Raw genomic sequence first — 13,865 nt, 5'->3', positions numbered from 1 at the left:
CACTGAAAAGAAAGCCCCAAAGGAAAGCTGGAAATGGAACCACCATTTGACCCAGCTATCGCCCTTCTCGGACTATTCCCTGAGGACCTTAAAAGAGCATACTATAGGTATACTGCCACATCAATGATCATAGCAGCACAATTCACAACAGCTAGACTGTGGAACCAACCCAGATGCCCTTCAATAGATGAATGGATAAAAAAATGTGGCATTTATACACAATGGAGTATTACGCAGCACTAAAAAACGACAAAATCATGGATTTTGCAGGGAAATGGATGGCATTAGAGCAGATTATGCTAAGTGAAGCTAGCCAATCCTTAAAAAACAAATGCCAAATGTCGTCTTTGATATAAAGAGAGCAACTAAGAACAGAACAGGGAAGAAGAGCATGAGAAAAAGATTAACATTAAACAGAGACGAGTAGGGGGAGAGAAAGGGAGAGAGAAGGGAAACTGTATGGAAATGGAAGGAGACCATCATTGTTACACAAAATTACATAGAAGAGGATGTGAGGGGAAAGGGGAAAAAAACAAGGGAGAGAGTTGAATAACAGCAGATGGGGTAGAGAGGGAAGATGAGAGGGAAGGGGAGGGGGATAGTAGGGGATAGGAAAGGTAGAATACAACAGTCACTAATATGGTATTATGTAAAAATGTGGATGTGTAACCGATGTGATTCTGCAACTTGTATTTGGGGTAAAAATGGGAGTTCATAACCCACTTGAATCAAATGTATGAAAGATGATATGTCATGAGCTTTGTAATGTTTTGAACAACCAATTAAAAAAAAAAAATAGAAAGCCCCAGAGATGTGACTGTCTCCTCCAACACATGGGTAAAATTAACTGGACTGACAGTATTAAGTGATAGCAAGGATTTGGAGCAACCACAACCCCTATTACACTGCGATGCTGGAAATATAAGTTTGTACAATTGCTTTGGAAAACTTTGGTAGTGTCTTAACCTAACCATATACACTGAAGTTTTTTTTTTTTTAAGAGAGTGAGAGAGGGAGAGAGAGAGAAAGAGAAAGAATTTTAATATTTATTTTTTAGTTATCGGCGGACACAACATCTTTGTTTGTATGTGGTGCTGAGAATCGAACCTGGGCCGCACGCATGCCAGGCGAGTGCGCTACCGCTTGAGCCACATCCCCAGCCCCTACACTGCAGGTCTTGGAAACCATTCTTGGGGTAGACCCAGCACAAATCAGAATTTATGGCCTCCAAAAGCCATATATAAGCATGATCATAATAGCTTTGCCCTTAATAGCTCAAACTGGAAACAACAAAATGTTTCTTGACAGTGGAGTAGAAAATGCACTGTAATATATTCAATCAGTGGAAGTGTGTGTGTGTGTGTGTGTGTGTGTGTGAGAGAGAGAGAGAGAGAAAATTATCTATGGTGTGTATCAGTGTGGAGGAATCATTGAGTGAAAGCAACTAATCATAAAAGAATACATAAGTAGAATGGATTATTTCACTTATGTGACATTCAAAAATAGGCAAAACTGGGGCTGAGGCAGTAGCTCAGTGGTAAAGCATGTGCTTGGCATATAAGATTTGTGCACTGAGCTATATACAAGTTATTTGTGAATTTAAAAAGTTTTTTTTTTTTTTAAGTGAGTCCTAAAACAAAATAGCACATCTATTTGTCAAGGCAAGACCAGTTTGTTTGTTTGTCTTTGTGTGTTTTGGTACCAGAAATTAAACCCAGGGGTGCTTTGCCACCAAGCCATATCCCCAGCCCTTTTTTTTTTGTTTTATTTAGAGACAGGGTCTTGCTGAATCACTTGGGGCCTTGCTAAGTTGCTGAGGCTGGCTTTGAACTCCTGATCCTCTTGCCTCAGCCTCCCGAGCCACTGACATTATAGACGTGTGCCACCCCGCCCCTGGCTGCAGGGCCAGTTTTTAATTTGCACAAGATGTGTCCACTTGGTCTGATGTCATCCACAACCTTGTCACGTCTGTCCCTTTAAGGGGAGCAGTTGCTCAGCTATCTGAATCAGAATCCATCTGAATTTTTATAGCACCCCTGCCCATTATTAAGTGTTACTTGATGGATTTGTTTGTTCGTTTGTTTTTAGTCTCTGAGAACATTCAACCAGTCTATCAACTGGACTTCCTTGTAGGCTTTATGTGTCAGGAATGTTGGGACCACCCCAGCCTTGGTGACTTTTGGCCCTCCTGGCAGAGAGAGCCTAGCCCAGGCTGCTGTATCCCGTGTCACCAAGGTCTCGCTGACTCTGCCCTCCCTGCATCCTCATTCCTCTCTCCTCCTCTTTTGTCGCAGCTACCCACTGCTGAAGCTCCCCCTGCCGGGAACAGGACCCGTTGAGTTCTCCACTCCTGTGAAGGATTACTCGCCCCCGCCCGTGGACTCTGACCGCAAACAAGGAGAGCCCTGCGAGCAGCCCGAGTGGGTAGGTGCTGGCCTGTCCTCTCTGGGGAGACCGCGGGCCGGCCGCTGATTGGCCAGGGTGGGCTCCTCAAGCCAGAGCCGGTGTGGTCAGCCTGGGACTCGTGCGTTCACCGCACCTGAGCAGATTCATGAAGGCACCAGAGATATTTAGTTATACACTTAATGAATAACCTTTATTGAAAGGAAGCTCCAAGTGACGCAGAAGTTGGCTGTCCTAGAAAAACTGGGATCTGCCTTCAACCTCAGGGTGGCCAGCTGGGGCTGGGTTACTTGCACAATGTGGACAGGTGTTAGGTGACTGGCCATCTGCTCCTTCCCCATGGGTGGTCATGAGAACAACTGAGCATGGCTGAGTGTTCAGTCATCAAAATTACCCATGCTGTTTTAATATTTGCATCCTGTACCTAATTTTTTCAGATGTGTTAGGTTCTACTTTATTCTCATGACTCAGGTAAAAAGTGCAGTACTTTTTGATCTTTTTTTTACAAAAGGTGGTCAAATGCTTCAGTTATTTAGTTCATGTAGACCAACACTGGATTAGAACCCTCAGGCCTCCTGACCCCAGCCTACTGCTCTTTCTGGGCTGTGCTGTTCTCCTAAACTGTCTCTGGGCTCAGCACTTACGTTAATGAGAAAAAAACAGTTTCTCTAGTTAAGCTCAAACTGGAAACCTGCTTACTGCAACCCTGCTCTTGTCGTTTGGAGCATAAACAAGCTGGAGTAGCTCATCTCTAGGCGTTTTTCCTGCCGTGTAATGGACAGTGTGCCTGTCCTTCTTCTGTTGTGCTTTGGTTGTTGCTGGACTTGCTGAAACTCTTGAGGAGGTGAAGTGAAGTTCAGGGAATAGAGCTCTCCTACCTTTTCTTTGACAGCAATGATACCATTCTACCAGTTTTCTTTTTAGTTTAATGTAGCAGCCAAGTAACTTATTGTGAACTTTACTGTTGCTGAAATAAGAGACGTATCTGGTGGCTCAGTATGTGTGACCACTGCCCATGGTGTCAGTAGGAAGTACACAACCCTGGCTTGGGGACTCTGCCAGTGAAGGTCAGAGGGAGCATGGTCTGATGATGGTAGAAATCATTTCTAAGCCAGGTGTGATGGCGCACGCGTGTAATCCCAGCAGCTTGGGAGGCTGAGACAGGAGGATCACGAGTTCAAAGCCAATCTCAGCGAAAGTGAGGCACTAAGCAACTCAGTGAGACCCTGTCTCTAAATAAAATATAAAATAGGGCTGGGGATGTGGCTCAGTGGTCGAGTGTCCCTGAGTTCAATCCCTGGTACAAAACAAAGAAGCCTGTAGCTTCATGTCCCAGGTTCACGATGGGACCTTCTTGGTTTAAACCTCTCACTTTTGTTGACCTTGTAGTGTAGGTTTACTCTATAATGGAACTGATGGTTCCCAGGTCCTAACAGGTTAGACTTGTATTTGTGGCTGTTTCTTGGCTGGTCAAGTTCATTGGGCCTGACAGTGAGGGACGGATGTTTAACAAGGTCCCTGGGGGGTGGGGGGGACTTGGGGGTTGCAACTTCTTTTCTCAGTGCCCTTTGTTGGCCTGGGATGATGACAGTGAGTGGTTGTGCAGGGTCACTTGATGGTTCAGGAATCATAAGTGTCTGTTTCCTCTTTCTGATTGGAACCTCAATTCCCCTGTAAGATGGAGAAGGAGACTCGGGTCTCTGTGCAGCCTCCTGGTATCACATAGCTCAGTGGTCATCCCTCACCTCCATTGACTGTCCACGATACAAATACAGGCAGTGAAACTGGAGTGGTGAGGGCTGTTTTAGTTACAAGAAACAGAAAACCCAAACCAGAGTGAGTGAGACTCCTGTAACTCTAGCAGGGCAGGGCTGCCTTAAAGCACTACATGGCTTTGTCCTCTCTGGGTCAGCTCTATTCTTGTTCCTCCCAGCGGTGGCTCTAGGATGTAAGGGTGATGTCCTGTGACATCGGTCACCCCATTGATGGCTCGGGTAGACTCAGCTGATCTGACTGCCTAGATGGGTGTCCCCTCCCTCCCTTACTATTCTACGTGTGCCCCTCCCAAAGCCGTGCACCCAGTGCATGAGGACTGCCTTCTCTGATAAAGGAGGACCGTTTTTCGGTCAGGACTCCGTGAGTAGCTGTGCTCCCTGGTAGAACCTCCAGGTCCAGCAGTGGCTCTAGGAGCTCCAGCAGGTGATTGTGAGGAGTTGGGGTGGAGCCCAGGACTCCTCACGTGCTCGGCAAGTGCTCCACCACTCAGCCATGCCCTGGCCTTTCCAATCCAGTGGAGGCAAGGGAGTCCAGCTGGCTCTGAACCGGGTCCCCTGCCTGTCCCATCGCCAAACCCTGTTGCTGAAGCTGGGTGCTTTGTTGTCAGCCTCCTGGCTGAGAAGGCGAGAGAAGGCTTCCAGAGGGAAGGTGGGAGCACACCAAGGAACCGGGCCCCTCCTCCCTTCCTCATCCCCTGCTCGGCACTGCCTTTGCCTGTCTGCGGTGTGTCCACAGGATATCAGGGACAGCTAGAGGCCCACCTTCCTTGCGGAGATCCTGCTCAGGCTGGGAAGAGAAGATTCTTTTTTTTAAGTTTAAAATAAATAAATATTAAAGAGAGATGGGTGCCAGTTAAAAGAGTCCCAGTGGTCAATACTAGAATAGTGTTTGCAAAAAACAAACAAAAAACTATGGAATATATATATTTGTATACCTAAATTATAAATATTGGTAAGTCTACCCTGAGTCCATTTGATTAACTAAATGAATAGTAAATGGAGGATGTAGACTATCTCCTAGGTAAAAAAAAATATATATATATAAATAATTTATGTAATGTAGATACTCCTCCCTCAAGAAAGTCAAACATAACTCTCCACTTGCCAGGTGTAGACTGCGCATAGCAATTACCTCCCAAAGAGTACGGTACTACCGGTGCCCACCTGCCATCCTAGTGACTTGGGAGGCAGAGGCAGGAGGATTGCAAGTTTGAGACTGGCTTTGGTAACTTACTGAGACCCTGTCTCAAAATAAAACAAAGACTGGGGCTGTAAAGCACCTCTGGGTTCAGTCCCCAGTATCATAAAAGGAGTACAGTATGGAGAGAGTGAAGAGTGACTCTGTGGAGAAACCTGAAACCTGACAGGTAAAGTGACAGAGGCTAACCACAGTAAGGGTTGTGCTGGTGATATGTGCTCTTGACCTGTGAAGAGGAGGGCACTTTACCTCAGGGTCTTCCTCCCCGAAACCCACAACCCTAGACTAATAAGTAAAATATCAGATAAATCCCAATTGAGTTGCACCCTGCAGAACACCTGACCAGCACTCCTTAAAACATCAGGGTAGCTGGGTATTGTGACTCAAGCCTGTAATCCCAGCAACTCAAGAGGCTGAGGCAGGAGGACGGCAAGTTCAAAGACCACCTCAGTAACCTAGCAGGCCCTGAGCAACTTAGCAAGACCCTGTCGCAAAATAAAATATAAAAAGGGCTGGGTTGTGGTTCAGTGGTTAAGTACCTTGGGTTCAATCCCCAGTATCAAAGGACGGAAAAATCTGTACCAAAAGCAGGAAAGTTGGGTTGGGCTGTAGCTCAGAGGCAGAGTGCTTGCCTAGAATGCGTGAGGCTCTGAGTTCAGTCCTCAGCACCACATAAAAGTAAACAAATAAAATAAATAAATTCTGCCCAGCTACAACTACAAAAAAATTTTAAAAGACTTTAAAAAAGCAGGAAGTCTGAGGAACTGTCATAATAAATATAATATGGTACCCTGATTAAGATCCTAAAAGACAAAAAAGGACATTAGGCAAAAACTAAGGAAATCTGAATACACTAGGAAGACTACCAAGATCAGGTGTCATTTATTTATTTATTTTTTACTGAAGATTGAAACCAGGGGTGCTCTACGTACCACTGAGCTACAGCCGCACCCCTTTTTATCTTTTGAGGCAGGGTCTTGCTGAGTTGCCCATGCTGGTGCCTCTTGGGATCCTCCTGCCTCAGCCTCACGTGTAGCTAGGAGTACAGGTGTATCCCACTGTGCCTGGCTTTCCAAATTTATTTTTAAAATTTCATACATTAAGGTTCAGTCTTTGTGCTGTTCTTGGTATTGTGAATTGTTCAGTTTGTAGTTAAGCCCCTCTGATAGATGTTTAGAGAAATCTCATTGTGGTTCTAGTTGGCATTTCCCAGATGGCTAGTGATGTTGCTCGCTTTTTCAAGGGAATGTTGTACTTGCCTGTCATCTTTGTGCTGCGTGTTTAACTGTTTGGCTCTTTTGTATTGAGTTGCTTTCTTTCCATGTGGTTGTGAATGAGGTGGGGAGGGAAGGAGCTCTCTTCTCCTTTGCTGAGGGGCTCTTCCCCAGGGTGGGTGAGGGAGGCAGCCTGCATCCTTTCCTCCAGAAAAGTCTCTAATTGACCCTGAAGTTCCTTTTGTGGAGTTTGGCCAGCTCCCTGTTGGAGTAAGGGCCTTCTGGGGCAGGAAAGGGCAATTCCCCCTGGGCAGAGGGCAGGTTTTCCCAGAGGAGAAGAACAAAGCAGATTTTGTGACCTTGGGCAAATTACTCAACACTTTTTGCCTTAATTTCCACAATCATAAAATGTAGACAATAATTATACCTACAATAAACATTGTCCCAAGGATTAAGTGAAGGAATGCAAGGCCTTAGTCCAGTGCCTGCCCATTGTTTGCATTTAGCAAATGTTCTTGGTCTGTCACCATGGTTGTCATTGTCTTTGATTGGGTCTGGCTGGCCAGAGCAGAGCTGGAGAAGGAAGGTTTACCTACTTGGGCAGCCCTGCAGTGTGACCAGTGGGAATGCCATAGGTTTCCCTGGCTCTCTCCTCTCCCTGCTGGAGTCGGTTTGGTTCAGATTTACAGATGACTGTGTTTTACACATAGTGAATGCTCAGGGAAGGTTTCCTTTTCTTCTTTTTCATTGGTGCATTATGGTTGTACATAATGGTGGGATTTGTTGTTACACATTCAGGAAAGGTTTCTTGTTGAGTAAAGAAATGGCAGGCTTGGGCCTGGGGTTGTGGCTCAGCGGTAGAATGCTCGCCTAGCACGTGTGAGGCCCTGGGTTTGAAATAAACATGGTGTCCAACTAAAAAATAAATATTAAAAAAAGAAAAAGAAATGTCAGGCTTGTTGAGGAGACGGTGAGTCTGCAGTTTTTCTTGGAGCCTGGTAGGTGGTAAAGTAGGTGGGACCTAGTTGAATCTGGGCTGTTAAACTAATCTGTAGGCAGAGGAAGCTGTTCCCTTAGAGGCAAGGCCACTTGTGTCATTGATAAGAAGATTGATCTTACTGAAGACCAAGATGACTGTGTCTCATACACCAGTTTGTTTTCACAGGTTTAAGGGGTGACATTTTAGCCAGAAACTTATTTTGGTTGGTAGTCAGTGATCTGGTGAGGCCTGAGATTTTATTCCCATTTCCCTGAGTAAGTCAGGAAGGGAACCCAGTGGGCTCAGGGAACCCAGAGACCTTTGCCCAAGGCACAAACCGGGGAGTAGTGGAGCTAGAATTTGAACTCAGGTGGGTCTTCTGAACCTGTTCTTCCCTTTATCCTCCCTCACTGGCCCAGGCGAGAGGACAAGGATTGGAGCCCTCTTTTCCAGAAAAGCAGAACTACGGGAGTCCTCTATATTGTGTTCTGAAGGGAGCTGTAGGTGGGTCAGTGTGAAGGTAAAATACCTGAGTTGGTAGTTCTGTCTACATGTGAGGGAAGGATTGTACTTAAATTTAGAAAAAGAAAATAATTTTTTTTGTGTGTGTGTGGGGGTTGGTATGGGGGTTTGAACCCAAGGTACTTTTCCACTGAGCCTTTCTTTTTTTGAGATAGAGTCTCACTAAGTTGCTGAGGGTCTCACTAAATTGATGAGGATGGTTTTGAAGTTTTGATCCTCCTGCCTCAGCCTCTTGAGTTACTGGGATTACATGTGTGAGCCACCACACTCAGCCTAGAAAATAAAATTTGAGGACATACTCAGGTCTCCTGCACTGTCCTGGCTCTCCTAGGCCAGCCTGTTGTGGAAACCTGAAGCGTACACCAAGTGCCACCTAGCAGTCCACGGGAGTGGCTGAGTTTGTTCCATGCTGGGCTTCCAAGGCTAGTGTTGCAGTGTCTGTGGTGGCTGCCTGAACCTGGACACAGACTTCCTCAGAAACCCTGAGCAGGGGCTTCATGCTGTAAGTGGTAGTGGCCCAAGAGGCCCTGCTGGCCCCCAGGACCTCAGTTTCTCCCCACGATGCTCATGCTGGGCCTTTGCTTCCTTAGCCTGGTCTCCATGAGCACTTCAGAACTGCTCAGGGAGGTGGCTGTAGAGGAAAAAACAAGCCTTGAGAGTCACAGCCCTGGCTTTTAATCCTGCCTCTGCTTGCTATCAGCTGTATGACCTTGAACACATCTTTTATCTCTGAGCCTGGGTTTTCTTATCTGGTCCTCAGGCTACAGTGATCTCCAGAGCTCTTCCTCCATGCTCACTCACAGGCTGGCTGTCAGCAGGTCCTTGCAGACTGTTGAGCTGAGTCCTTCCTCCCTGGATGTTGGAGAAAGGCTCTCCTTGGTTCCTTACTCACAATATGGCATTTGATTTCATCAGGCAGTGGTTCCAAAAGAGGGGTGATTAGTCAGTGTTTTGAAACCTAATCTCAAAAGTGACATCACTGTGGTGTATTGTTTGTTAAAAGCATATCAGTAGATTCAGCCTGCTTTTAAAGGGATGGGATCACACAAGAGCATGAACTGCAGGAAGCACAATTTATTGGGAGCATGTTAGAAGGCTACTCACACTGCCTCCACGTAGTCATAAGTGCCACCTCCCCCCTTTTGTTTTGGTATTGGGGATTGAACCCAGGGCACTTAACCACTGATCTACATCCCCAGCCCTTTTTATTTTTTATTTTGACTGAGGGTTTTGCTAAGTTGCTGAGACTGGCCTTGAACTTGCTGGGGTTTCAGGTGTGCACCACCATGCACAGCTCAGGAACCCCTTTCTGCACAGGATACCTGGATTCTGTTGGTCCTTATTATGCCTCCTCTATCCTTAGATCCTTATCCTAAATAGGATACCATATTTCATCTGAGTGTCAGGGACATTGAGTGGTGGGCCCTGCCACATCTTCACTGCCATTTTAGAGCCTCCCTCCCTCCCCCCCATGAGCATCTACCTCTTATTCTCAGGGGATCTTAGGTTCAGAGGCCTGAGGTGCTTGAGAATTCGTGCCCCCCAGGAACAGTCCCCATCCCATAAGTGCAGTTGCCAGCAGGTAACCCTTTTGTCCCTCAGGTATCCCCAGAGATCACTCACTCAACACCCCAGGTTAGATGGTTTGTTTTTTGGCAGGGGGAGTGTGTGTGTGCTCAAGATGAAACCCCAGGGCTCTTTAGCACTGAGCTACGCCCCTGACCCTTTTTGAGACACCAAGTTGCCTATGCTGGCCTTGAATTTATGATCCTCCTGCCTCAGCCTCCCAAGTGACGGGGATTACAGATGTGCACACTGTGCCTGGCTCTTTTTTTTTTAGTTATACATTGACACATATCTTTATTTTGTTTATTTTTATGTGGTGCTGAGGATCGAAACCAGGGTCTCTCACATGCGAGGCGATCACTCTACCACTGAGCCACAACCCCAGCCCCTGTGCCAGGCTCTTTTTTTTTTTTTTTTTTGAGAGAGAGAGAATTTTTTAATATTTATTTTTTAGTTTTCGGCAGACACAACATCTTTGTATGTGGTGCTGAGTATCGAACCCGGGCCACACGCATGCTAGGCGGACGCGCTACCGCTTGAGCCACATCCCCAGCCCTATGCCAGGCTCTTAACACATCCTTTGTCAACTGTCTCCCTTCCCTGTTTCCTACACTGCCCAGGTAACTCATCTTAGGGTCTGCTTCTGGGGGCACTCAAACTAAGGTAGTGACAAGCGATAAGCCAATCCTATGGAATAAATCACCAAAAGAGGTGTTGGGTTTTTTTTTGTTTTGTTTTGTTTTTTGGTACTAGAAATTGAACCCGGGATGCTTTACCACTGAACCATCCCCAGCCTTTTTTATTTTTTAACCTGAGATAGGGTTTCGCTGAGTTGTCCAGGCTGGCCTTGAACTTGTATGATTCTCCTGCCTCAGCCTCCTGAGCCTCCAGGACTATTGGGCATGCACCAGCATGCTCAGCCATAAGAGAATTTTCATACCCAGAAGAGGGAACTTGCAGGCATATATGTTGGATGGCGAGTTGATGATAAACGATTGGGCCAAGATCTTTAAAAAGCTAGATAGATGTGGAATCCCTGCTTGGAAGGTTCCGTTGGATGTCAGTGGAGATGAGTCAAGCCCTGGCCAGCAGGAGGAGGCCTGGCCAAGCTGGAGAGCAAGCCTGTGCAGAAGTCCCATGTGTATCTGGTTCCCATCTGGGCAGGCTTTCCCCCTGGAGGAGCAGACATAGGAGCTGTGGGGAGTTTGGGTGGAAAGTCAAAGGAGAAAGCGATGTCTAGGGCAAAGGAGTAACATTCCTAGAAAAATCTGATGAAGTCTGTGGCACTCCCCTGCTAAAAATGATGATGGTAGTGACTGTGTGTGCACTTCCAAGCAGAAATTGGAATAAACTTGTGGAGCAGGGTCCCCAGAGAACCCTGGAGCCTGTCCTTAGATTGAGATTTCTGGTTCTGAAATATGTTCATTAGCACTTTGTTGAAATCCTGGCCCCTGTGGTCCTGGGTTCGAGGGAGGCTGAAGAGCATTGGAGGACCCTGGAGCTGTCCTGGCCTGGGATGGACTTGGCTCAGTTGCACAGGCTTGATAAGCTGGTGGGTGGGTGGAGGGTCTGAGAGATGAGGTGGGCACAGGAGGTGATGTGTGCAGTCACAGCCTTGTGCCAGTGGGAAATAGCTATGTCCTTCACAGGTTTGAGAGTGACCCTGTGGGATGGCTCCTCTTTCAGAGCTCCCCCTTCTGGGCAGCTCCTTCTCCCACAGGTAGATTGTGAGCCCGTGGGCTGCTGCTTCACTCAGAGCCTGGCAGCCTGTTCTCTCCAGGTGTCTCAGTTCCTCTGGTGACTTCTGCTGGTCTGAGTGTGGTACAGAAGACAGCAAGTGAGGCCTTCCATCCCCAGAGCCCTCACTGACACAGGGTCATGAACTCAAAGTCACAGAGCCCCAGATTATGTTGTCCCTTTGTGCCCAGTGGTGCTGACTTGCTGTCCTCCTAGGTCAGCGTCCTGACCCTTGCCCCTGAAGTAGCTGGAGTATGGCACCATTCAGTGGCTCTGTGGCCTTCTTGCCATCCACACACATGTGCTGTGGCGCTCCTGACTGTGACATAGGCATGGAGTCAGCCCCTCATTCCTCAGCCAGGCAGCTCCCTCTGGCCTGTCTCTTTCTCTGCCTCTAGTTGACAGGACCTCCAGGGCCTGCTTTCATCAGATCAGGTTGTCCCCGCAACTCAGAGTCACTTGGCCTTTTCTTTTCCTTTGGGTGCTGGGGGTTGAACCCAGGGGTGCTGTACCACTGAGCCCCGACCCCAGATCTTTCCATTTTCATTTTGGCACAGGGTCTCACTAGGTTGCTCAGGCTGGCCTCAAGCTTGTGGTCCTCCTGCCTCATCCTCCCAAATCCCTGGCATTACAGGAATGCGTTACTGCTCCTGGTTGGGTTTTTCTTTGTTACCTGTTAAAGTGCAGACAGCTGAGCCAGGCTTGGTCCTAGCCCACCTCAGTTTCCCTGTGATTTCCTTCATTCCTGGCTGATCTGTCGTGTGCCATCCAGGCCTCTGCCATTAGTGCCCTTTGTTCATCCATCAGATGCCCTCCCTCCCTCATCCTCACAGCCACTCGGCCATAGCTGACCTAGCATGTATTTTAGGGGTGCATCCTGACGATGCCTGTCACTGGGGCTTGCACATTGACACTCTTGTCACTACATGACTTTTGTACACTCTGTGAGAGTAGACAGCAGGTTCTACTGAGAAAGTGTAGCGGGGAGACCTGTGTTCGAGTCCCTGTCTAGTTCTGAAACCTCGACAGGCACTGAACAGGTCGGATTGTCGTGGGGCCAGACAGAATGATGTGCCCTGCTGTTTATTACTGCCATTTCTGTGACTACTTATCTCTGCATGTGCCATTTATATTCCTGTGTGTATTTGTGTGAGGGAGGCAGGTGAGGACCTCTGGATGCTGCAGGAGAACGTTGTCATCCCTCTTCCACAGTGAGGGAGACGGAACCCAAAGAAGTTCAACGCTCTTCCAAGACCATGTAGTTAGAGAGCCAGAATTTAAATGGGGTCTTTTGATCCTCACAACCCATTGTTGTGCTGTGTGTGCGAAACCTGGATCAGTGACACAGGCTGCATCTTTTTGGGAGCTGATGGTTTATTGCACAAATTTCTCAAAAGCTACATAGTGCGCATTTTAGGCTTTGCCGACCACACAGCCTCTGTTGCATTCAGCTCTGCCACCGAAGCATGGGAGCATCCAGAGACGGTAATGGAAAGTTAGGGACAGTGTTCTCGGAAACTTGATTGAGAGGAACAAGCCCGGGCCCTGATTTGGCCTGTGCATCACAGCTTGCTGACAGTGGGTCCCACAGTGCTGTGCTCAGACAGTTGCTCAGTAAGTCCTTTCTGGATGTGGGCCCATGTTTCTCTCTCCTGTGCTGAGCTGACCTTCCTGCTCTGCCCCCATTTCTTCTGCAGTATGTGGGTGCCCCTGTGGCTTACATCCAGCAAATATTTGTGAAGTCCTCAGTGTCTCCCTGGCACAAGAACCTTCTGGCAGTAGATGTGTTCCGCTCACCTCTGTCCCGGGCATTCCAGCTGGTGGAGGAGATCCGGAATCACGTGCTGAGAGACAGGTACTCCTGTCAGGAACCCCCCTAGACCCCTTCTGAACTGAAGGGAGCATTACAGCCCTCAGTATAAGTCCAGCGAGCCAGCTAGCTCTGCAGAAATAGAACAGACAAGAGGATGAGGGGAGCCTGCTCTGAACTTTTCTACATTCTTGTGGGTCCACTGTGGCTGCGTTCCCCCGGGGCTGTGCAGATGGCACAATTAGAGCCCCGATCCTCACATCTTAGACAGAGTGCATGCCCACAGGCCTGCCTCTGGTGAGCTCGCTAAGGACTCATGACTCATGTGGCTTCTCATCTCTGCGTTGTTAGATGTGAATGTCATAATGGCTCTGATAACAAGAAGCGAGCTCCAACTGGGGACACCTTCAGAAACCTTAACCCAGGGCCCACTTCCCGGCCTCTGGAGCACTCTGACTTCGCAGGCTGTCACTACCTGGTTTTAGTTAGCTGATGACTTTGACAAGGATTTTGGTGAACTAAATAACACCCTAAATTTCTCTCTATTCCCCCCTTGCCCACTAAATTGTGATCCTTGCTATTGTGGGGGCCGTGCCTGTTCTTCCATGTCCTCCTCTCCTTGGAAGCCCAGGCAGCCATGTGGTTTGGTTGTTGACCCCCT

The 13,865-nt window shown here is 47.8% G+C and overlaps 1 protein-coding gene across 3 annotated transcripts in view; it reads left to right on the top strand.

Annotated features, from left to right (window-relative positions):
- The window catches only part of Scap (SREBF chaperone), a 55,250-nt gene that overhangs the window by 29,576 nt on the left and 11,809 nt on the right, over window positions 1-13,865 (top strand). For all 3 annotated transcript variants that reach the window (XM_026389954.2, XM_077796299.1, XM_077796298.1), the window contains exons 4-5: window positions 2,295-2,424; window positions 13,092-13,249. In XM_026389954.2, coding sequence (XP_026245739.2) covers window positions 2,295-2,424; window positions 13,092-13,249 — 288 coding nt within the window. The remainder of the gene's footprint in view (window positions 1-2,294; window positions 2,425-13,091; window positions 13,250-13,865) is intronic.

The sequence above is a fragment of the Urocitellus parryii genome, chromosome 3 (genome assembly GCF_045843805.1).
Source record: "Urocitellus parryii isolate mUroPar1 chromosome 3, mUroPar1.hap1, whole genome shotgun sequence".
In the NCBI taxonomy this organism is placed as follows: Eukaryota; Metazoa; Chordata; class Mammalia; order Rodentia; family Sciuridae; genus Urocitellus; species Urocitellus parryii.
Note: the sequence above shows the minus strand (reverse complement) of the source record. Positions and strands in the feature narration are given on the sequence as shown.